Source organism: Episyrphus balteatus, chromosome 1, assembly GCF_945859705.1.
Source record: "Episyrphus balteatus chromosome 1, idEpiBalt1.1, whole genome shotgun sequence".
NCBI classification, from domain to species: domain Eukaryota; kingdom Metazoa; phylum Arthropoda; class Insecta; order Diptera; family Syrphidae; genus Episyrphus; species Episyrphus balteatus.
Genome location: NC_079134.1, coordinates 49,882,457 through 49,909,118, shown reverse-complemented (window position 1 = coordinate 49,909,118; position 26,662 = coordinate 49,882,457). Strand labels below are relative to the sequence as shown.

Below are 26,662 nucleotides of genomic sequence, written 5' to 3'. Positions count from 1 at the left end.
TTTCTGATCCGAAGTCAGACTCAGCTCCGCCTCAGGCGGAGCGTATTCGGACCGAGGTCGGACCTTTTTGCTTGAAGGGTTAGCATTAAAAAAGAGTTCAATCGTACACTTTGTGATAAAAGCATGAAATTTATATCATTGGTAGTACTCAATATAAGAGTTATTTTGAGATATTGGGCCGCCTTGTATTCCATCCGGAAGGGTAGATACAAGACTTTTTCTGTGTTGCACTCGATTTGTTGCATATCATAGTATAGGCAATGAAACATTTCTATTAATATAATACATGATTTCGAGGTATTTTCTAACGCCCGATCGAATAAAATCATTACCAAAATGTCTCGACCATCATGTAAAAAGTTATTGGACTCTTTATGAATTGTCTTTTACTCAAAGAGCTAGAGTCAGAATATTACCAAGTACTCTTTGAAAAAAAGTGGTAGGTTGATAAAATTTTGTGTGGACGTTTCATATACCATAGAAAAAAATAATAAAATATGACCATCAACAAATTTCAGGTCAAATTGTGTTTTTACTAACGAGAAAGAACACTTTTGAAATGGTACCATTGCAGCACATGGACATTTTTTGCATTTTTTTGAACCGCATATATATTTTATACATCGTATGAGTATCCAAAATAATCAAAAAATGAATTTTATTTACCAGTGCAGTGCTAAGCCGCCTCACTATTGTAGGGTTTTGCCAAAAAAAAAAGAAGAACGACCAGGCCGGGGATCGAACTGAAGACTTTGAATCATTAGTCAAACACCTTACCACCTGAACCGACAAATATTGATCGCTATTTTTGTTCTAGTGCCGAGTTGAAAAAAAATAAACTTTTTTGATCTGGATCACGAGGAAAATAAAACACAGCTATTATCAGATTATTAAGATGTAGACGTAGGGGCTTAAACGTTCTACAAAAAAGTCCCGCCCTACTGCATTTAAAAAACTGCAGTGTTATTGCACTTTTTCTTAGTAGTATCAGGGACTATAGACTTAACGTATGTTCCCAGACAGGAATTCCCCCACATTCACACGGTGGGATTGGTTCCTGTCCAAAGTGAAGATGTTATTTAAGAATGGTATTCCCTATTATGGTTGATAACCACATCATGATCTTTTGTCATTTTAAAAGTTACTGCTGATCGTTTATGGAAACATATTCATGAAACCGGTTGAAGTTTTTGCAATGCTTGCAAAGTTATCAATTAGTACTTACTTCTTTTGCAAATAAAATGTCTGAAATTATATGTTTTGTTGCTTACTGAGATCTAAATTGTACAAATATTTCGGATACTCTACCCATTGACGACTTATAAGTCCTCCTAATGGTTAAGCAATATCTTCACTTTCACTCATCTTTACGAACTTAAATTGCTAGTCAAACTTAATTTAAAAAAAAATTATATTGATTTTTAAAAAACGGTCACGTATCAAAGTGATCAATAATACATAAAAATAAAATTTTATGGGGTGTTTTTTAAAAATAAAAATAAGTAATAAAAATTACAATTTGGCAAACCTAAGACCTACGGCATAGATTATGTGTTTGCTTTTAGAAAACCACGTACCTTTGAGTACAATTTTGGATTATATATTGCGAAACAAATTTGGTAATATGTAGTCACAAATTTCGTGGTATTGTTCAATTGTTTAGTGCATACAAAGGATAAGAAGCTTTATAAGTATTTAAACTACTTCAGTCAAATATTTTGTACTGCATCTTTGATTATACATAATTTAGTCTTATCAACCGCTAATACACGTAACACCCCCTACCGGAAATAAAAACATTTTCGTTATCAACCATCCACATCAAAGGCACTCTAATTTTTTCAGACATCAAGATAATGAACAGTCAGATAAGAATACAATTTTTTATCAGTATGTAAATGATAACAACCTACAAAATAAAATCAATAAATAACCTTGTTTTTATAAAAACCCTACAAAAGTTCAGAAAAAAACACACCAATGTACATATCTAATATTTTGATTTGTTTTTCTGTACTAAATTTTTTGGTCTATAAATTCTTCATAATCAATTTCAATTTGTATAAATGTTTAGACACGATCTGGCCATCATGATCAATCAACTGATCGCGGCAGTAGAAATCCAAAAATTTATGGCACAGATCCATTTAAAATAAATTAAGAAAATTAGAAAGAAAAAAAGCAAAACAATCTGTCTTGCCGGCTGAACTGTGTGTGTAATCTATTTTACTGAATAAAATTTTTATTGTATCTGCGTAATTATTTTTTTGTGGAATGGAAACATTCCGTAGAAAGCAGCAACATCTGTGTTTATTGAAGAAAAGAGAAAGAATAATAATTTTTATGAACAGTGTTGTCATATATTTTTACTTATGATACATGGTTGTAGGTTCCATAATGTTATGTTATATTATTTTTGTAAAAACAAAAATCAAACTTAAATTAACCATAAAAAACGGCAGTCCTTCCTAAGCCAACGAGTTCGTGATCCGATCAGCATCGAGTTCGAGTACGCTGAGCTGAGCTTATTACGCACAGATGCAGATCAAGCTAAACATTTTTTTTTCACTTTTTTCCTTGCGCTAAATTGTGACAGATAAAAATACACAGTTGGACACGAAAATGTGATATTTTGGCTGAAACTGCGCACAACTTTGCTGAAATTCTTAAATAAATTTTTGCTTTGGAGAAAATTTTGTATGAGAGCCAATATTTGGATCGTATTTTTAATTACTTCGGACGTTATTCTTTTATGTCAGGAAAATTGTTTAAACACAAATCTCTTTTATGATATGAATCAAACACACTTACATACTTTATCCTAAGATATCTCGGGCATTAAAAAAGATATCGAAAAGATTTAAACAGGTCTCGAAAGAAACCGTTACGATGTATGTTTAAACAATTTTCCTTCCATAAAAGAATAACGTTCGCAGAAGTCAAAAATAAGTTTTTTTTTAATTTTCTAGCGGTAATATTTCAAAAACGGGAGCTGATCCATTTTTTCTGATTCGGATTCAAATTCAGCACACCGAAAACATTCAGAAAAGTATTTTTCTTTCAGCAACAGAAAAAAATTTTAATTTTGGTCACATTTCTGACCAGGATTTTATACCGTCATAACCTCATAACTTTAGACTAAGTGAACCAATTTTGATAATTCTTTTTGTATTGAAAAGCTGGTGGCTGCAATGTTCAATTTCGTTCAGTTCTGGCCATAGGAACTATTAGAAAAATAGAATTCAACCTAGTTTTGATCCATGGAAGTCGGTTTTGTTTTTTGATAAAAATGATTATAATAATTGTTTCTATTGCAGCTCTTTTGATATCCAAAACACTTTTGGTCTGTGGTGGAAGGTTACCACACAGTCACAAAGAAATCACAGTTCACCGTATTCTTTTAAGTTAATTTTGTATTATTCATAATGTTGCTTTCGACACTTTAGTCTCATAAATTATGTTGGTTTTTAAGCCTATCTATAAACAACTGTACCAAAAATTAGAACTGAAAGATTTGATACCAGTCTTCCTCTACAAAATCGATAAGGTTACTGGGCTTTTAAAAAATTTTGTTTTTTGCAGTAAAACAGACATCTTCCTCATCACTTTTGATCCACTTTATTCGAATTTGAATTGCTAACAATTTTTTAAGGAAACTCCGATGAGTGTAAAAAAACTTACGTTACCAAATCACCCAGTCTTCCGTTTGTTTATAATAAATATTTTTTTTCTTGAAAATAAAGCATAAATCAATAGATTGATGTTATTACGCGGTACATCGTAAAAAAAATCGGAATCGGAAATAACATTGACAAATTTGTCAATTGTAAAACTGTCAGCATTTCATCAAACCAATCCAAAATGTGTATGTGTTAATACTACTGATTAATACTAATCAAGAAGCATGTGTGAAGTTTTAAGCCAAAGCCAAAGTATTTTTATCGAATCAACAATACGTAGTATCAAAGGAGGAGATATTTTAATTTATTTGTTTGGTATTCTTAGACCCTCCAGTTAATTTAAAATTATTTAAATTTGTTTATTGTATCGTAATTGAAATTGTGCTTTAATATCTCTGAGTGGACAAAATAAAGCTGACTCATGACTTTTCATTTAAGAATCCAACAACAGGCATTAAACAAAAAGTAAGTTGGACCCTCTAAAGTTACAAAATAACAACAAACAAAAAATATGCAGATGTCATACAGATTTACAAACTTCTGACGGTAGTTTATCTTTGGTGTGTCAAATGATACATTATTTGTTTGTATGTCTCGGTCGTGCGATGAATTTAAAATTAAATTTCAAGATACATGAAGCCGATAGCTACGAGTACATAATTAAATACAAACAAACAAAAACTGATTGATAAACAAAAATATAATTTTAAAATGTATTTAGCCTTTCGATGTCAATAAATCAACGGTTAAGTGTCAATCGATTGGGAAATATCACACGAAATTTTTCAAGTTCCCTGCACTGAAAGAAATGTCTTAAGTATTTAATAAATTAAAAGAAAAAAAAGTTGGTTGGTACTTTGTAATGCACAACAGTAATAATTGATCTCATATAAATTTATGATGTTTTGACTAGCTCTCCTTCAACTGGACACCACCCGAATAATATTATGAAATAATAATAGATAATTAATAAAGTAATTAAATAATCGCAGATAATGTTAGAAAACTAATTGTTAATTGTATGCTCAATTTTTGAACCAAAAATATTCCTAAAAGTTTTACGGATATCAGCATGAAATGTTTCCCGCAGAGAGTTTATTTCAAACTTTAAGCAAATTCAAATATAGCAAAATGTGTGATGGTCTGTATCACAGGTATGTGATTGCGATACGACATTTTCCTTTTTTCTTGTTGCATTGAACCCTACATTAGCCAAGTCACTAACCAATGAAGCGAGCTGCGGTAACATGATAACGATAACTGCGAGCCCGCTTTCTCATCTTGCCTAGCTGCCGACTCTGGGTTTCCGAATCCCTGTCTCGTAAAACGTTTTTCACGTGTGCCTGCCATGACGGCATCAACCCGGTGTTCCAAGTACTTAGCAGAATTTAATTTAACGCAAAAAATAAAAACAAAATTGTTTACATCAGTGTTCCATCAGTAATAACTCCAATTGTAGCTGCACAAAAAAGTGGCAAAACAGATAGTGGCCGTGTAATTGAAGATATTGAACCGATATAGAAATCAAGGTAGAATCTGCAGGTGGCTCTGAAACTGAAATGAATGATGGCGAAAATGATACAGATTCCGATACAAACACCATTTACCTTGTACGAAATTTGGGCTTATCGAAAGACTGTTCAGAGGTTTAAGATTCATTAAGTAGAAAAAATCTCTTAGAACCCTAAACACGAGTATCTGTTTATTGCAATAAGAATTGAAATTTCGAGTATATTTCAAGAAAGACAAAAATTCATCGCTGGTGTTTTGCACTAATGTAGAGGATCTCATTATAATAAATTGAAAGCGAACTCCTATGATGCTAAAGATTGGAAACTTTTCATAGATCCATCAAAGAGAAGTAGATTGCTTACTACAATACGAATGCATATGCTCCTAATCCTGTAGCCCACTTTATTGTCATCCAAGAGAAATATGAAAATATGGAAGGGCTTGTGCAAAAAATTGACTACAAAACCAATCATTGGCAAATGTGTGGTGATTTGAAAATAATAAAAATTTTGCTCGGAAACAGTCTGGATTCAAAAATATCCATGCTTTTTATGCTGATGGGAAAGAAGAGATCGTTAAAATCACTATAAAAAAAAGAGTGATTAAGTGAATTTTAAATTGTAGCCCAAAAGTTTTTTTTAATAGAAAAAGTCGCGATTACAAAAAAAATAAAATGCACGACTGGGGTCGCACGAACTTGCTCTTAGAGTTAAAGTTTTTTAAATTTTTAAGACTTTTTATATAGAAATTTGGAAAAAAAAATAAAATTCGTTTTTTAAAAAAAAATAAAATAAAATCTGAAATTAAATTGCCCTCCAAAACAAGTATGCAGTTTTGATTGATATATTAACGTGCATTTTTAGAAAAAAAATTTTCAAAATCGTTAGAGCCGTTTTTTAAAAAACTAATTTTTTATAAATAACTTTTTGGAAAAAAAGTTTAAAAATAAAATTGGTATGTCATTTTGTAGAAATCACTAATCAACATCTAAAAACAAAATTTCAAAAGAATTAAATGTACCGTTTTCGAAAATTTGATTTTTCAAAAAAAAATTTTCAAATTTTTTTTAAAAATCCAAAAATTATTTTTTCCAAAATTTTATTTTTGGCTTATATTTAAATTATATAAATGCTTCTTCACAAAAAGTTTCGTTGAAATCGAATAAGCAGTTTTGGAGATAATCGGATTTGAAAAAAACCGTTCTATGGCAGGTACCGTTAATAATGATTTTCAAAAAAAAATTTTTTCATTAGAAGATAGACCTAAACTTTAAACTAACACTTGAATTTTTTAAACAAAATCGTTGGAGCCGTTTTCGAGATATTTCAATTTTACTAAAATCGGTATATGACAAGTACCGTTATTTTTGGTCCAAAAAAATTAATTCCAAAAACCCCTCTAGAGAGTCGCCAAATAACGCTGCATACCAGGTTTGACATCAATCGGTCCATCCGTTTAGGCTGTAGCTCCTTATACAGACAGACTGACAGACAGACAGACGGACTTCCGGGACCCACTTTTTTGGCATTGTCTACCATCGTAATGTCATGGAAAAATGTTATCTCAACTTTTTTTTTTGTACGAATGCATAACTTGATATATAGTACCTATATCGCAAGTAAAAAGTGGCGAAAATGATAACAGACTATCAAAATCTAGGATGTCTGATGAATTTGAAATTAGAGTTTTGCACTCCCACCTTGATAAATTTCCAAAATATCTTTAGGACTTTAGCGAAGACCAAAGCGAAAGATTCCACCAAGATATCAAAGTAATAGAAACTCAGTACCAAGGAAGGTGGGATGAGAATATGTTTGCAGATTTTTGTTGGATGTTGAAGAGAGACTTGGAGCAATGTGGAAATCGCAACCGAAACCCATTGCATAGATCCTTCGAAAAAAAGAGAACACATTACAGTTCAAAAACAGGGAAGGAACTCTTTTGGAGGTTATCTCTGAAACCTCACGTGATAGGGCAGAATAGACTTTGGAAATCGGATGTGTAAAAATTTAATCTACAAAATAAACTGCGATGTTTTTGCTACAGTAAACACAAATAGGTTTATTTTAAACTATATTTTCTAATATTTTGCGTCATTCAAACAGAACTTTTTAGCGTAATTTTGTGTTCATGGTGTTTATTTTATAATATTAAATACATATTTAATTTCGTTTATTTCGAAATGCGTCATTAGACAACAATATTCTATTAAAATGGTAATTTGATTAAATATACACCTTGCCATTACCATGTTTGCCACACTTTTTAGATACCTTCCCGTTTAACCTTCTAAGGAAATTCAATAAATAAGATTGTTATTTCTAACGAAAAAATAATGTGGTTTTTCATTTTAATTCACGCAAATGCAACCACTACCGTATTATGTGATATTATACAACCAACAAAGACTGTGGGATTGATCTGGAGCTAGACCCGGATTAAATTCCATGTCAACTTTCAACCGACCGACTACCTTTAAGCTAGAAAATTATTCAGTCAGCGTGTGTAACTGCACAAAGGAATTATATTTCTGCTATTTTGCAACTAATGCAGCGCAATAACCAAACTCCCAGACATCAGAAGCACTTGCTTAAGATATTATTACTTAAGTTAACCTCATGCAAATGCTGCCATTGCATTATCGCACCAACCACACACACGTTATTGCATCATCATCATGCATCTGGAATATAGGGATTCGTCGAGTCTTTAAAATGCGAAATTGAGGTTGTCGAACGAAATCCAATCTCTCATGCAAATGCGAAACCAAGTGTGGGCTTATAATGCCCGATTGTGCCCGTCCGTTTACATACAGTATCTCTGTGCAATGCACAAACCGTTTGCACGAAAGGGTTTTTCAATCTAGATTATCGGCCAGTGCATTTCATTAAGCACGAGGAGCATAATGCACTCTTCTCCAAATGAAAATAAATATAAAATCGCATTCATTGGATAGCATGGTAATGGTGCTCAGTGCTGTTGCTGGCTGGTGCATTCATCAGATTCGATGACTGAATTTTCCATTTCCGAATTGCAGTCCGGTTGAATTAATTTTTAAAGAGTTGGTGGGGGAGGAAAAGTTGAGCTTATAGGGATTGGTAGGGCTTAAAATGTAACCGATATCAATGAATGGAAACTAAGGTAAATGGGGGAAAAAGGGATACGGTGCCTACCAATATGTAAATCATTTCCAAATAAAAGAGATCACAAGGATACTCTTGATAAATGTTTATTTTTTCAAGACTCATTTTGTTTATTTATTGAAGAAGAACTCGGGTAAATTTAATTTCCGAAAATATTTCAATGAACACATTTTAAGTCTGAGTATTTGTGCCTGATTTGCATATATTGAAATAGAGAGGATACTATAATACATTGAATTTCACATGTCAGTGATTTATTAAAATGTGTAAGTTGGGTTGCAATCTATATATCAACTATGTATATTATAAGTTGGAATGAGTTGAATTGACGTATATATAAGGATTGTGTTTTTAATTATAAAAATCCAAGGTTTTATTGATAAATAAAATAATATTATATTTTGAGTGTCAATTTTAAAACCAAAGCTGTTAGTTTAATAATTAAATTCACATCAAATATGTATTAACCTATATCATAACAAAGTTTTCCTGGTATATTATTGAATTTAAATTTAATGATTTTGAATGTCAGATAATGAAAACAGGAAAGAGCAGAGGATTAAGTGGAATTAAATAAATGTAATTGAAAATTCAAAACTATATTTGAATTCAATCTAAATTTAGAACTCCGGGAACATTTATTTTTAGATATCCTCGAATTCGGTTGAACAGGTTTTTAGCCCCATAATGCCCTTAGCTATTAATAATTAAAAAAAAATTATTTTTGTGAATGAAAACCTTTAAAAGGGTGGCCAGTGGCCACGATTGAAAGAGGGTGAATTTGAGCACTTCATTAACATCGGCGAATCTGACTACTCAAATACAAATTACTTTTCTCAAACTCTAGATTTATCTAACGAGTCTTGAAAAAGACTCCGGTAATCGGATTCAGGCTCAGAGTTGAAACCATGCAATTGATTACAATTGCATGTGCCGTCCTTCACAACCTAGCAATAGATGTAAAGGAACCAAAAAACTCCCTTTAAAACACCCGAATTAGAAAAAACATTGCTTATTTAATACAAAATGTTCCATCCACTAGCCAAAATCAATTACCTTCGGCAAAAGTTGGGAACGCTATTTCTCTAATAGAAAATAATTTTAAGTTTCCGTCAATTTTAAACCAAGAATAAAGAAAAAAATGAAAAAAACGTAGTCGTCATAAATAAATATTTACTTTTCATTTTTTTTTTTATAAAAATAACAAAAAATGCTAAATTTAAAAATTAACTTTTTTGCATCGCTGCTTGGGATGGTAGAAAAGGCAGATTGAATTAGGGTTAGCCTTATGTAATTCTGCAACGCATTTCATCAAATTATTGCCTCTTCAATTCGTCCATAACACGTTCGCGTTCGAACTAAGCTCTTTCCATTTCAAGTTTGTTAGACTCACTTTTAATTTTTAGGATTTCTAAGTCAATGGCATGTATTTTCATATTCTTTCTCCAATTTGCATACCTTTTTAAAAAGTTCCATTTCAGCCTCCAATTTTAGTTGCTTCCGCAAATTTACTGCATTGACCGTCTGCCAATCCGAAGAGTCCATGTTGTTGCAGTAGTGTTTCATTTAAAACACCACATCTCAATTTGTATCAATTGAGAATGAAGGAGTGAGTTTTTCTTTCTTACATGTCCAATTCCAGCTGAAGAAATTGAGAAAATTACACCACGACCACAGGCAATGTATTTTGCGTTTGTTTCACTTTCTGGATCATTTCTCAGCCAATTATAATTGTTTTCCCATGTTTTCATGTACTTTTGTATTCACTTTTTACTATTAAATAACTTTCTTTTTTTTGCATGTTGTTTTTATCACCAGATTCTTAATCGGTACTTCTTCTAAGCTAAGCTATTGAATTTCTTTTCTTAGCGCCTTTGTCATAAGTCATAACTTCATAACAGGACGTGTCGAGGTTCTTGAATGGAAGTATCCGGAAAATGTTTTAACGCACACATTTTTAGAATTTACCTATTGTTTGGGGACATCCAATGCTGAAAGCATTACTGAAATTAAATCAAGTATGTTACTATGCGCAAAATTAACTGTTCTTTACTATTTACATTACATTATGGTTTAATATTCCAGTTTCTTCGAGTATTTGGTCATTCTTTCTGCCACCACTCGATGTGCATCCTTATCTGTATGTTGGCACAATTGCAACTTTTTCCCCGATTATATTCATTAGGTCACTGAAGTTATTCAGAGTTCAGATCCTTTCTGCTACGAATTCCTACCAAACTTACTCTTCATATAATATCCCCACTTAATTCTACACTTGCAGTTTTTTTTTTGTTGTAGCTTGTTTTTTTTTTTTTTTCAAAACTGTATTTGAAACTTTTTCACTTCCCTTCAATTTGAAGCGCATGGAGATTTGCCCAAAATTTTCTTTTAAAACTCGACAACTCGTTTGGCTTGCAAGTGCAACGAAAAACATTCTCCCAGTTCCCCTTCGCTCTCAACTTTTTGGCTTAAGGATCGTTTCAAAGGGATATTGGGCATGACTTCGAGCTTTAGAAATAACTTCCTCCTCCAGTTTTGTTTAAAAAACTTCCCTTTTTTTTTGCGAAGCCCTCGGACTCCTGATTTTAGATCAAGCCAACATTTAGAAAAATGAAATTATAACACTTTTTAAACAAATTCAGTGCCACAACCTATTTGAGTAATTCCATGTGAAAAGAATATACGAAAAATACTTATGTCATGAAATCTTTTTGTGTCATTTTTTACTGGTTCCTTAGCTCAAAATATGAAGTTCTGTATATAAATAATCCCCCAAAAAAATTAGCAAGTGAGTAGTATGAATTAATTCCTTAAGTTACTAAATTTTTGAGAGTAAAAAAAACTAGGAACTTAAATTACTTTTTTGTATATTTCTTGCGACTTTAAACATAATTGAATGATTGTTTTTTTGCATTTGTAGGGTGATATTTAGACCTTTCTAAAACCGTTATTAAAAATGAAATTAGTCCATTTTAAGCTGATCTATTCCAAAAAAGCGAAAAACACATTTTATTTTTTTTCTAAAAAACCCATTTTTTAATATTCTTTTTGAAAACTGTTTTTGAAGTAAAATTTTATGATCTTTTTGAAAAAAAATATCCCGTTATGATTTTTACATTTTTAAGCTATTTTTTCAAAGTTTTTTGTTGTTGTTTTTCAAGGCATACTTAGTATTTGGGTTATATCTTGAGTAATAAATGACTAATCTGAAGAAAAGAACCAGAACCTGAAAGCTGAATAAATAAGTAAGAAACACTAGAATAACTTTTTTGGGTAACTCTAGACGTTTAAGTGCAATGTTTTAAAACATTTAAAAAAAATCGATATTTTAAAGGAAATTTTTGCAAAAAAAATTTTATTACTTAAAGAAAAAATCAAAATCTTTCGAATCCTCATAGTTTTAAATTTTTCATGTATAGTACACTTTCTGGCAAAGATAAAAAGATAGTTTTCTTTGAAATCTATGGATAATTTATAAAGATATGACTATTTTTGTAACGATTAATATTTTCGACTTTTTCTGTTACTTTTTGAGTTTTTGTCTATAACTTGAAAAGGAAGCCGAATTTGAAAATTTTTATTAAGTAATTTTTTGTAGATATATAAATTTCCTATCGATATCCTATCGGTATCCTTTTAAAATAATTTGAAATCCAAATGTTGCAAAAAACTTAAGAAAAACTATTCAAAAATGAGAAAAAACGACATTTTTAAGTTTTCTACTAAATAGTCCATTTTTATCCTTTGAGTATTAAAAATTATTGGACATGTAACGGAGAAAAGAAGAAACATTATTTTTTATTAAAATTGTCGTGTATTGTCAAAAATTGAATACGTCTAAATTTTGATAAAATATGAACTTTGAAAATCTACTGTTTTTGGTCTTTTTGAACCATATTTTTCTCTAACACATGTTTTAACAAATGGTAATTACCTGGTTTTATTGTATGCATTTGTTATTTAAAATTACTTCTTAATCATTAATTCAAACCATAAGACCACTGAATACAAGAAATTTTTTAAAAACTTATAAAATATTAAAAAAAAATAGTAATCTATTTTCATCTGAAAACATTTTATTATTTCAGAATTTTGGATAAACTATATCATACTACATTTTTACTTGCTCTATAGGGCAAGTATTGGTTTCGTGTAGAAAACAAAATTTGAGGTTTTAATCAAAACCAACATTACGATGATGGAGAAGATCAAAAAAGTGGTTTTCGTCATGCCATCCGTCGGTCTGTGCGTCTGTGCGTCCATCTGTACATCGAGCTAGGGCCTAAACGGATGGATGGATTTGCTTGAAACTTGGTACAGATGCTTTTTAGGTTATTCCCTAGGACCGTTTTTTCTATTTTTTTAATCTCCTTTTTAACGCATATCTCCCATATAACGTTTTCGAGGTATTGCAACTTTCTCGAAAACGGCTCTAACGATTTTGATTAAATTTGGCACACGTAATAGACTTATTGATTCTTACAAAATTGCGTTTTTAGTTTTTCTCAAAAATAGCGCAGAACGGAAATATGGCGTTGCCATTTTTCAAAAATTGACATGTTTTTTAAGTTCATATATTTCATCAAAGCATAAGTCAATTTTATTCAAAATTTAAAGACATCATAGGTATTGAAGTGCAAAATGTAAAAAAAAATTAAAAAAAAAGTTTTTCAAAAAATATTTTAAAAATTGAATTTTTTTAACTTTCGATTTTTTTTTTTGTTTTTATTTTTTTTTTTTTTTTTCTTCACAAAATCTTAAATTTCCAATAGATATTTAAGATAAAGATACTTTGAACTACAAGAGCAAGTACGTGCGACCCAGTCGTGAATTTTATTTTTTTTAAATAGATGTGTAAATTGGTAAAGATAAAAATATACAAAACTCCTAATTACCACTTGTGAAATGTGTTAAACAAAAATGGTTCAAAAAGATTTTGAAAGTTCATATTTTATCAAAATTTAGACGTATTCAATTTTTGACAATACACGACAATTTTAATAAAAAATTATGTTTCTTCTTTTCTCCGTTACATGTCCAATATCTTTTAATACTCAAAGGATAAAAATGGACTATTTAGTAGAAAACTTAAAAATGTCGTTTTTTCTCATTTTTGAATAGTTTTTCTTAAGTTTTTTGCAACATTTGAATTTCAAATTATTTTAAAAGGATACCGATAGGATATCGATAGGAAATTTAATTATCTACAAAAAATTACTTAATAAAAATTTTCAAATTCGGCTTCCTTTTCAAGTTATAGACAAAAACTCAAAAAGTAACAGAAAAAGTCGAAAATATTGATCGTTACAAAAATAGTCATATCTTTATAAATTATCCATAGATTTCAAGGAAAACTATCTTTTTATCTTTGCCAGAAAGTGTACTATACATGAAAAATTTAAAACTATGAGGATTCGAAAGATTTTGATTTTTTCTTTAAGTAATAAAATTTTTTTTGCAAAAATTTCCTTTAAAATATCGATTTTTTTTAAATGTTTTAAAACATTGCACTTAAACATCTAGAGTTACCCAAAAAAGTTATTCTAGTGTTTCTTACTTATTTATTCAGCTTTCAGGTTCTGGTTCTTTTCTTCAGATTAGTCATTTATTACTCAAGATATAACCCAAATACTAAGTATGCCTTGAAAAACAACAACAAAAAACTTTGAAAAAATAGCTTAAAAATGTAAAAATCATAACGGGATATTTTTTTTCAAAAAGATCATAAAATTTTACTTCAAAAACAGTTTTCAAAAAGAATATTAAAAAATGGGTTTTTTAGAAAAAAAATAAAATGTGTTTTTCGCTTTTTTGGAATAGATCAGCTTAAAATGGACTAATTTCATTTTTAATAACGGTTTTAGAAAGGTCTAAATATCACCCTACAAATGCAAAAAAACAATCATTCAATTATGTTTAAAGTCGCAAGAAATATACAAAAAAGTAATTTAAGTTCCTAGTTTTTTTTATTCTCAAAAATTGAGTAACTTAAGGAATTAATTCATACTACTCACTTGCTAATTTTTTTGGGGGATTATTTATATACAGAACTTCATATTTTGAGCTAAGGAACCAGTAAAAAATGACACAAAAAGATTTCATGACATAAGTATTTTTCGTATATTCTTTTCACATGGAATTACTCATTTTCCCCTGCTCCACTCCACGTTTTTCACACCGAGTCCAACTGAATTTAAATGAATGCTTAAAGTTTCTCACGTGTCCAAGTCCTGTGATGAAATTTTCGAAAAATTATTGTTGATCGTCATAAATTCGACAAGGATCTCGCTTTGGGCTTTCGTTATTCAAGAACCCCTCTAAAACTCAAATTTAATTATGATTAATTGATAAATTTGTCGACTATCAAAGTTATATAAACTAGTTTTTGCCATAAAATTAGTTGCGTTTCAATTTACATAGGGTGTCCATTTGGGACCTTAATAAAAAGAGAACATTTTACTCTAGAACCTTTAAAAAAAGAGGACTTAAAAGAAAAAAAAAAACAAAGAACAAAAAAGAGACTGTCAGTCTGTCAGTGTGTCAGTGTGTCAGTCTGTCAGTCTGTCAGTCTGTCAGTCTGTCAGTCTGTCAGTCTATCAGTCTGTCAGTCTGTCAGTCTGTCAGTCTGTCAGTCTGTCACTCTGTCAGTCTGTCTGTCTGTATAAAGACCTACAGCCTAAACGGATGGACCGATTAATGTCAAACTTGGTATGTAACGTTATTTGGCGACTCTCCAGGGGGGTTTTTGGAATTAATTTTTTTGTAGACCAAAAATAACGGTTCTTGTCATATACCGATTTTAGTAAAATTAAAATATCTTGAAAACGGCTCCAACGATTTTGTATAAAAAATTCAAATATTAGTTTTAAGCTAAGGTGTATCTTATAATGAAATCAAATTTTTTTGAAAATCATTATTAATTTACACCATTTTTCGACGAAATTATACATTGATACATAAAAATAATTTTTAATTATTTCTTCGAAAAGTTATGGACGAACTTCACTATATTATATTTCTTAATTTGCGATTTGTTACATATTTCGATTTTCGTCATTTAGTCTATTGAATAGACCCTTTTAGATGGAACAAATTCGTTCAAGAGTTTTTATTGCTGATTATGATTCCTTGGCATACAAGAATACTCCAGCCAAAAGTGCTACTAAATCCGTTGGTGCATTTCTGAGAAAACGGTAACACTGGTCGGTTTTCAGTTTTTTTTGATTTAACTCGAAAACCTAGCCTGACTTTGAGGTGATTCTAAGACACTTTTCATAGCAAATTAAATTTTCTGTCAAGTTAAGATGGTTAAAAAATTTTAAAAATTATTTTTGACTAAAATTCTAACCTAAAATCAAAGAAAAAAAGTTGAAAAATTGACAATTTTATTTTTTTTTACTAAATCAAGGGGCATTTTGTGTTTGTAGCCGGGACGTCCAAACTTTGTACTAATGAAATAAAGTAGAGGTAAAATCCTTTGATAATATGCAATTTTTAATTTTTTTTGTCAAGAAACAACTTAAATGTACCTATTCAAAAATTAGCACTTTTTCTAAATTTTTGACTTTTTTAGTTAAAAGCAAGTTTTTAAAACTCGAAAAAATCGTATTAATTGTTAACTTTTAGACTTTTAAAGTAAACATACTTCGAGGGATTGATTTAATATAAACTAAATATGACAAACAAAAAAATTTATTTGCATCCTTATGGCCTTTTGTGCAATTTTGTGTATGTGCATTTTTATAAATATGGGTCGAATGGATGGACGAAGAGCCATTAGCTTTGGTCTATTGCATAGAAGAACATTTAATACCAACTCTTTTACTGTTTTCAATGGCCTGAAAAACAATTCTTGTAAAATCCGCGACCAACGAAAAGTTTCTCTTGAAAAACGAAAAAAATACTCTAATGAGTTTGAAACAAAATAGCTCAAGCAAATTAGTAAATCAAATTGCATTTTTCGCGGGACAAATTTTTTTCATGGAACATGTTTAGGTGAATGTCCTTATCGTAAAAGTGAATTTTTTGGGATGATAAGATATCGAGAACAGCCGCCATCTTGGAAAAGAGGTCGGTGCCGTTTTTATTTTATAACTCGATTTTTACTCATTTAAACCAAAAATGTCCGGGGATAGACTTATTATCAATTAAATTATCTAAAAAATGATATACAAATGAATTCCGTGAGTTAGTTAAATTCAATTTTATAGTCGGTCAAAGTCCGGGTTCTTCTCGCAAGGTTAAGACAATATGACATTTTTTCAAATATCTGGAGAACTTTTTATTTGTTTGGGATTTTCTTAAAGAATGAATTATAGCACTTTTAATTATCTATAAAATGAGCCCTTTATCGTAACTGTAACCAACATAATGTATAAGCCATCTAACGTCGAAGTTCACATTCTACTAGTCAAAAGTGAGAAAATAACAAGTTTTCTTCTATTAGACCGAGCAAATTTTTGAAGTGGAGGTATAACCAAAATATAAGTAAACAGTTTTTTAACTATATTCGTCTAAATATTGAATTCAAAGTTTGAAATCTTTAATGTTAACCTTTATATGGTTTTCGAGGCTTTAAATGAAGTGAATTTTCCAATTAATGTGAATAAGCTAAAGTGACACTATTTAAAATTCTAAATATAAGAACTGATGCCCTGTCATTTTTCCTAAACATTAACACCTCAATCTCAGCATTACGATAAGTATACCTAACTCAAGATATGAGGTGAGTAAGCCGTTATGTTTTCGAGACTATTGTGTTTAATTTTTGATTGTTTATTTGAACTATTGAAATCCCAAATATGTTCAGTTAAAAAATCGTATATCATGACTTCGACGTTTGGTTGCTTCTACAATGTGATGGTTACAAAAACAATAAAGGGTTCATTTCATAGATAATTAAAAGTGCTATAATTCATTCTTTAAGAAAATCTCAAACAAATAAAAAGTTCTTCAGATATTTGAAAAAATGTCATATTGTCTTAACCTTCCGAGAAGAACCCGGACTTTGACCGACTATAAAATTGAATATATCATTTTTTAGATAATTTAATTGATAATAAGTCTATCCCCGGACATTTTTGGTTTAAATGAGTAAAAATCGAGTTATAAAATAAAAACGGCACCGACCTCTTTTCCAAGATGGCGGCTGTTCTTGATATCTTATCATCCCAAAAAATTCACTTTTACGATAAGGACATTCACCTAAACACGTTCCATGAAAAAAAATTTGTCCCGCGAAAAATGCAATTTGATTTACTAATTTGCTTGAGCTATTTTGTTTCAAACTCATTAGAGTATTTTTTTCGTTTTTCAAGAGAAACTTTTCGTTGGTCGCGGATTTTACAAGAATTGTTTTTCAGGCCATTGAAAACAGTAAAAGAGTTGGTATTAAATCTGTGTCAATAAGTTAAAAGAGCTTAAGTCAATTTTTATCATTTTTCAGTATAAGCAAATGAAGTTTGTGGACCAGATTTTTTTTTACTTTTTTTGTGATTACTTTTAAACTGTTGCCGCTAAACCAACAATTTTTTTTTCTGGGTACAGGCTTGTTATACCCTTAATTTTCATATGTATATTTTTCCTTGAAAACGTTCGGGACGGCCGTTACATTTGAAAAAATAACTTACTTTGACTTAAGTATACAATTTTGCAGACATTTCAAGGAACAAAACAGCTTATGTTTACTTAAGCTGTTTTGCAAAATTGGGTTTGGTTCAAAATGCATTTTTTAAAAATGACTTGAGTCGACATAAGAACACAAATGGTTCACTCGACCACAAGTTTAAAATAGCTTATGTTGACCTAAGCGATGAATATATTTGAATTCAAATTGTCATAGTAGCTTATGTCATGACTTAAGCTTATTTAAAAAAGTGTATTATTTTTAAGATTTTGACGATTTTATACATAAGCTATTTTGCAAATGCAGTTTTTGTCCAAAAAGACTTAAGCTATTATGATTTTTTTTTAATTTAACGGTTTATATTTTGCGTAGAGAAATGAGACCCAGACTAAAACAAAGCTGAACAAAAGGTGAACATGTTAAGCAAATAAAATCGTTTTTCACTTATGTCGACATAAGCTCTTTTAACTTATTACCACAGAAATGTTCTTCTATGCAATAGACCAAAGCTAATGGCTCTTCGTCCATCCATTCGACCCATATTTATAAAAATGCACATACACAAAATTGCACAAAAGGCCATAAGGATGCAAATAATTTTTTTTGTTTGTCATATTTAGTTTATATTAAATCAATCCCTCGAAGTATGTTTACTTTAAAAGTCTAAAAGTTACCAATTAATACGATTTTATCGAGTTTTAAAAACTTGCTTTTAACTAAAAAGTCAAAAATTTAGAAAAAGTGCTAATTTTTGAATAGGTACATTTAAGTTGTTTCTTGACAAAAAAAATTAAAAATTGCATATTATCAAAGGATTTTACCTCTACTTTATTTCATTAGTACAAAGTTTGGACGTCCCGGCTACAAACACAAAATGCCCCTTGATTTAGTAAAAAAAAATTAAATTGTCAATTTTTCAACTTTTTTTTCTTTGATTTTAGGTTAGAATTTTAGTCAAAAATAATTTTTAAAATTTTTTAACCATCTTAACTTGACAGAAAATTTAATTTGCTATGAAAAGTGTCTTTGAATCATCTCAAAGTCAGGCTTGGTTTTCGAGTTAAATCAAAAAAACTGAAAACCGACCAGTGTTGCCGTTTTCTCAGAAATGCACCAATGGATTTAGTAGCACTTTTGGCTGGAGTATTCTTGTATGCCAAGGAATCATAATCGCCAATAAAAAGTCTTGAACGAATTTGTTCTATTTTTGCTCTGGTGCTCGGGTCTATTAAATAGACTAATTCCAGGTGCCCAGCAGTTTTGTATCTTTTTTTTTTAATTGCTTGTTGCTGGTTTCTGAATGGATACATAATATTCGTTATTATAAATTCATTAAGCGTCGCTATAATACGTAACCTTTTTAAAATTTTAAAATAATTTTGAACAATCAAACATTACAACGTGCACGTTTTAGTTGTTCTTTTGAGATAATAAATCGGCTAATTGAACAATTAAGTAAAGCGCCTTTAATTTCTTCTCACCGATTCAATCGATAAAATTCTTTGGTTATTAAAACATTTATTTTTTTTTTAAATTTCGACATAAAAAACTATTCAGTTGAAAATGCAACCTGGGAGCGGTAATTATATAAACAAATTGCTGCAGGGCTATGTCTAGCGAAACCGGCGCCATCATCTTAAGTAGAAAATTATAAAAAAAAACCAGCGGTGTACCAACAACTATCTACTAAAATACCATATACAGTGACTTAAGGCAATTTAAATCTATCATCATAATATAATTGAACAGGGTAATTGAGCATTTTACTTGTTAAACAGATTTATTACTCACATAAATTAGATGTATTACTAAGTGATACTTTGACAGTATTTTTAATTCTACTTTGTTACTTGTTTTTGTATAACTTTTTCAGTAGATGTAACTTTTTACGTTTTATTATTTATTTTATTCCAAATATATGCATCAGTGAAAAAGATAAGTGACCATAAATGGTCAAACATTGCAACTTTGTTAAAATAATTAATTTGATTGTGTTTAAAAATCTTAAAGATTTGACACTTGAAGCAATTTATGCATTTAATATTACGGCTAGATAAATAATGTTTATATTAAAAAAAGGTTTATAAACGGAATTATTTCGCTGCTTCGAGGTGAATTATTCACAATTATAATGACATAGAGAAATTGTTTTTCACCCGAACTTCTTTAGATGTAAAGCGTTATTGATAGTTTCAGACCCATGAATAAGGATTTTGTGTACAGTTGGGGTCATTGGCATCTACGGATATAGTTCTACATAATAATAGGAAGTTTTCTTTTGTCTCTGAGGAAATCTCTGAGCAATCAGAGCAGTTCTCTGGGTAGATTATATTCGGAGCTCTCAGATAAAATTATAAAACACATCTGTCATTTAATTTAAAACTTTTTTTCTTTTATCAAACCATTAAAAAAAAAATATCTTGTTCTGCTCGGTCGTTTTATCTAGAGCAAATCGATGAAGCTCAGAGCTAAAAAATTTGGTGCCCTGATATGCCTGAGCTAAAAAGAAAAAATAGATATTTTTTTGACAGTTCCGTGATCTGCTCTCAGGTAAAAAATAAAAACCCCATACTTAAAAAAAATTCTTCTTTTTCTTTAATGACATCTTCAGCTCCCAATGGCGTTGAGTTGCCCTGGAACCAATAAGGTTCTGCATTATTAATGTATTTTTGGCAAGTGGATTTGGTAGCTGAACGCCACATGGAACTAATAAAAATTGTAATCAAAATTTGTTATTTAAGTTAGTTCCAGCATGGTGCTATGGATTTCGATGAAAAATGTCCCAGTGTTTTTCGAGCCATATTTCTTTTTAAATAAATCCACTCTAGTAGTGTTATAATTGTTATTGTTATGCATTTGATTGGTAAATGTTTGAACCAATTTGTACGTCATCAATTTGTTTGGGGTCCGTGAGTTCCGCAAAAGTTTTTTTGTATGCAAAGAAAAATTTAGAAGCGAGTTGGTTCGTGGATAGTTCATCTGATTCTTCAGATTATTATTAATCTTTAAGAAAATAATTTCTTCCTTTCGATGGTTTAAGGGGTCCACACCTGCCCGCTCTATAATTTTTGATGGCGACCGACTTAACTATATAAAAAGTCTTTAGTGTGCGGGGCTCTAAAGAGACTGATATAATATAATTTTTTTGCTACATAGAACTATAACTGTGCCCATGATTATGAAAGTGGACTAAGTCACTTTTTGCATTGTTTAAAGAAAAACTTACATAATAATTTTCTTATAACGATTTAATTATATTTCTTTTATGAAATCACTAGAGGAGCAATAAAGAAGTTTATTTACTGCAATTTTGGTTTCAAATAAACTTTATCCCTTAAATTAAAATTATTTTTAGGCTAGCTTTGATGGCATTTTTAGGAGTGACTTAGTCCACTTTCATAATATTAAGGGCACAACTGATTTAATACATATTTTTAAATCAAGTTTTCCTATTCAATATTTTTTTTTTAAACTGTTCTTCCGTTAAAACGTATATACACTAAAGAAAAAAAAAAACTTAAAATTAACGAAAACCATTTTCATTAAACAATTTTCTGGAATTATTTCGCATTAAAAATGATAATTTAAAAAATCAAAATAAAACAACGGAAATAGTGCTTTACAATCACAAAACATCTTTAAATTAAATTTGCTTCAATTTAGCAAAAAAAAAGCAACTTTAAATTAAAAGACCATTATTACATTTTACGTTGCGTTTTTTCCATTTGTGTACACTGCACATGTGGAGAATAAACACACTAAAATTTACTATTATTAAGCCATCTTACAAGAATCCACGACACCAAATTGTTATTTATTTGAAATTAATAATAATTCATAATATTTACTGTCGTACACGAAAGCAATCAATTTATCCATGATGCAAACAATTATTCCATTCAATTTAATTTTGAAAGTTGTGTTCTACATAAATCAACAACATTCCTTGTTCTTAAAAGGTCAACGTTGACTTTATTAAAGTGTTTGCAAGAGTGTTTCCGTCTTAAAAAAACAAAGCAATTTAAAGCTTTTATCAGATCTACAATAAATGTTGTTTATGAAAATGAAATTGTGACAACCCGACACGCAAAAAGTCAATCAGCAATTCCAATACATTTTATTTTATGATATGTAAATATTTTGATGTCGTGTTGTTTGAAATCATTTTGCATTAGTTTTAAAAAATTTACTTAACACAATTAATTTATTTGTCATAATTTAATTGAAATAAATCAACCAATCCTCATTGACACCATTGTATATATATTTCTATAGTACTATCATGAAGTCGAATTTAGTATTAGTTCATGTCGCCACTTTTTTGAGGTGGCGCTCAGTGTGTTTTTTTTTCATACAAATTCTGCTTTTTCAAGTCACCACTAGAGTTCCTAAGATCGTTTTACTTCATGATAGTACTATGGAAATATATATACAATGATTGACACAAACGTTTAATGAGAATTATTGTTTTAAATATTTTGTCTTTTCTTATCGGACAAAAATACCAGATAGCTAAATTACTAAGGCTTTAAAGAAAACATTTTGGTTACAAATGAGAGTTAATAAACTCTCAAAATGTAGAATCAATTAGCAATAATTTTCCACATACTTTAATGTGTCAATGACCTACTTCAAAAAGTAATTTAACGCTTCAAAATCTGTATACACCAAACATCTTACATTCTATCGATAAATTGAACAAGAAACCATATCAATTGATTTGATGAAGATGAGTGTCGTTCCCCTTGGACGAGTTGAAACAAAAGCACAAAATTAGCTTTCTCATGAGTGATTATATCTATTAGTGATTAACCTCACTCTCCATATCATCGCAAGGATATTCAACTTGGTACGCTTTTGGCTCATAGTACTGTTGTTTATCTTGTCTTTACGTCAAAAACAAAACAAAAAATGGATGTATTTATAGAAAAAAAAAAACAGAGAACAAAAGAATCCAATAAAAATGGAATGTTTTTCCTAGATTAGCGCATTAGAGTTGTGCGTTCTATAAAAAGAATGTATCCTTTTTGCTCTTGAATTGATCAACTTGATTGAGTGAGTGACGTCTCTTCAAGGAATTTACAGATAAATATCATTACAAACATACAAGTTGAGAAATGGAATACAAAATAGAATAATATAATCGTCATTGTTCTGTAATACGCAATGTCCTTTATTGTCCAAGCAAATGATGAGGAATCAAAGTTCAATGGTCTGCATAAAGGGATTGTTTTTGTTTGATGCAGTTTATTTTTGGTTGTTTGTATTTCCTTTTTTTGTCTCAAAAGTTACGTTAGTTCCTTAACTTGAGCAGACAAATTTTTGATGAAAAATGATAAAACCAAATTGATATTAATGAGAACATAAAAACTAAAAAATTGATAGTTGACCAGAAATCTAAAAAAAAAGTACCTGTAAATTGTTTATATACCACGATTAAGTCACAGTCCTTTTATTCAAGAGATTTTCTTATTTTTAAAGACTATAATATTTCGACTAATTTTGTTCCCATTTGAACTATTCCAAACTTTAATTATTTATTCTTTTTTTTTCTAGATTATAAATTTGTCAAGCTGGCTTCATCAAACAGCACCACACCGCCCGTTCTTTGGCGAGCGCGCCGTAAAGTTGGTAAGTTTTTTTTGTCACTATTTTAAGTAAAAGTTTTTCTACATTTCTATATTTATTTAAAACAGTTATTCTATTCTACATACTTCATTCAAGCAATGTTATCTGAAATAAAGTTTTAGTTTTAACTTTTATAAAAAAAAAAAAAAAAAACAAAATCCAAACTTTTTATCTCAAATTTTCGCTAAAGTTACACATAGTTATTTATGCACATAAATCACCAAAAAAAAGTATGTTCTTGTCGATTTAAGTGTGTCCCTGTTCACTGACTGCAAATCAAATATGGGATTCAACTTTTTCGTTCACAAAATAAAAAAGTTTCTCAATCACTATATGGTACTAAATTAAAATTCAAACCCAAACATCACTGATGCAAAAGATTGAGTTTTTATTTCATAAAAACTTTCAAACTAAGGATAATATTTGAACTATAAATGCCTTTTTATATATTTTTGATTTTAACATGAGAGTGAACATCTAAAAGAACAAATGAACAGATAAAGAGGAAAGTTTTAGTTTTAATATATGTAGCTATAAGGCCTTTTTTCACTAAAATAACTATTCTAAGAATTTACATACAAAATTTAAAATATAGAAAAGTACGTTCTTTAAACTATCATTACTGTCAAAAAACCTTTAGAACCGGTGAACACAAGCGTTTTTTTGACGCATATGACGCAGCCAAAAACAACTATGTCCATAAAAATTTAGAGAAAAAACGCACTTTTCGGGATTTATTTTTTTTATTTCTCAACATATGCATTTCAACCATCGTAATCAGGTTTTTGTATTCCTTCCAAAAATATGTTTTTCGGAGCTCCTAAAATAATTAATTACTTGTTTCTCAGATGAAATTATAATTGGACCCAAATCTTTGTCTACCGAGCCAGTTTTTCATATTTGGAAATAAGATATAAGAACAAGAGCTAAACATGGAGAAGGATGAGGGGCTGCATTCGTTCAGAAATATTTAAGCAAATCAGCAAAAAAAAAAGCGAAAAACATATGTATACTTAAATTCTTCAAGGTTTAGACGAAAAATCTTCCTCAACAAAATGAGCCGAAATTCCTGTTCTTACGGGAGCAGACTGATAGAATGTTAACCTTCTTTTCAAAGAATAAAAGCAAATGATACTCTTCTTAGTGAATTCGGAGGTAAATATAATTTAAGTATCTCTCTGATTCATTGTTATCTTTGCAAATACTATCATGCCAAAATTTCTTGAAGGTACCTAACATGTTTTTATTGGACCTAACTTTTTTACTTTGCCAATTGACTGTTTAAATGACTTTAATTTATACTAAAAAGATAAATGGAACCATATTTATCTAGACCAATTTGAAACAAAACAAAAAACACTCTAAATATTTGTTTATAAAATTGTTAACATAACCTCAAAGATCAATTTGAAACACATAAAGTATCTAAGAACCATTTATCTTATTTAAATATTCTATAAAGAATCAAAAATCTCAATAAAATTTAATTTTTTAACAACACATATTTGAGAAATTTCAGATCCAGCAACTTTCGAAGAGAATGAATAAATTTTTAAAGAAAAGAAAAAGAAAAAAAAATATAAACGATTTCTTTTCTTCCTTCTATTTTGTTGTTGTTTATTTTTGATGCTTTATACTCTTAGGGAAGTGCAAAATTATAATTCATTTTCCCCGACATCTTGCCACAAGGAAACTTTGTCGCTTGATACTTAATAAAATGGATTCATTAATTTTCCATCCTCTTCCTGGGGAATCACATTTCAAAACCTTCTTCTTCCTTTTTTGTTTGGTTTGTCTGCTTTTTGAGAAGAAATTCCAAGGATTAATCGTGTCATTTGAATCCTTTAAAATCTAAGCAAATATACATCCCAAGAAAAGGATTTCGAAGAAGGATGCTACTTCCACTTCATCTTTGTGCTGCATATTGTTTTCAATGATATTTGAGAATTTGCTGTGTAAAATATAACGAAAATATTGAGTTTCTTGATGAAGGATTTTTGTTATTCGCGAATCAAGTTTGGGTGCTTGTATTATATTTCCTGATGAATGTTTGCTTTTGCCATTATGATGACTGAAGATTAAGTGTACATCAGTCATATTCAGATAATTAATTTCATAACGTTGGAAGTTTTTTTTCATCAATTCATCGTCGTCTGTACGCGGTGCGGACAGATTGTGGGCGGCTGTGTGGTGGAATGCTGAGACTATAGAAAAATTAACTTCAGCAATTCTGAGAGGTAATCGTTCAGCAGCGCAGACGATTTTCCGGACGATGGATTAAAGGAGGAAAAATGAACTGCAAGTTGTCGCCCTTGGGCAAAATGATTAATGAAGTATTTGTTTTTAGACTCTTGAGAAATATCATCGCTTTATATACTGTTGACATCACAGAACTAAGTCTGGGGGATGCGGGACATGATGGTGAACTTTGTATTTTTGATTCATTGTCAGAAAGCCATTGAACTTAATTAATTGTTGTATTCTTAACTCTTGGAACATGGTTTTTGTTTACATTGGCAATATTAATAGTTTTGAATACATACCCGTAACAGTTGTGCAATTGAAAATTACTAAAATCAATAGACTTTAAGCAAGAAAAGGCCTATGATAAAAAAGATTGAGTAATTGTCGATTAACTACAATTGTAACGATTATGAAGATGACCGAAAAAACGGTTTTGGATACATCTTACATTCATCTCGTCTTAAACATTTAGGGCAAAGTATGGTTTTTTTTTTAGCTTAGTGTTTTGTAATGCACCTTATCCCCTTTAGTTTCTAATGGTATTTCACTTACCAAATGAGTTCCCTGATTGTATTTTATAGTTTTTAATTCATTTGAAGTTGATGGAGTTGAATCTGGCTCTTACCTCTTACTATTATTTTTGATAGGGTTTATGTCTGGACTAAGTATTGGCCAGTTAATACCTTAAGCATTCGGAAAGTACCAGCGTTCTGTGGCAAAGAGCGGTATTGTGTGGAAGATAGATTAGAACAAACAAGCTTAAAGAACGACCGGAACCACCAAAGTATCGGAGATGTACCGATCCGACCATCACCACCAATCAGCTCGCT

The 26,662-nt window shown here is 30.0% G+C and overlaps 1 protein-coding gene across 3 annotated transcripts in view; it reads left to right on the top strand.

Moving 5' to 3' along the window:
* The window catches only part of LOC129905765 (dual 3',5'-cyclic-AMP and -GMP phosphodiesterase 11-like), a 182,100-nt gene that overhangs the window by 49,747 nt on the left and 105,691 nt on the right, over window positions 1-26,662 (top strand). For all 3 annotated transcript variants that reach the window (XM_055981332.1, XM_055981331.1, XM_055981327.1), the window contains exon 2: window positions 23,517-23,591. Coding sequence is in view for 1 of the 3 variants with exons in the window: in XM_055981327.1 (XP_055837302.1) it covers window positions 23,517-23,591 (75 nt within the window). In the remaining 2 variants the exon portion in view is untranslated. The remainder of the gene's footprint in view (window positions 1-23,516; window positions 23,592-26,662) is intronic.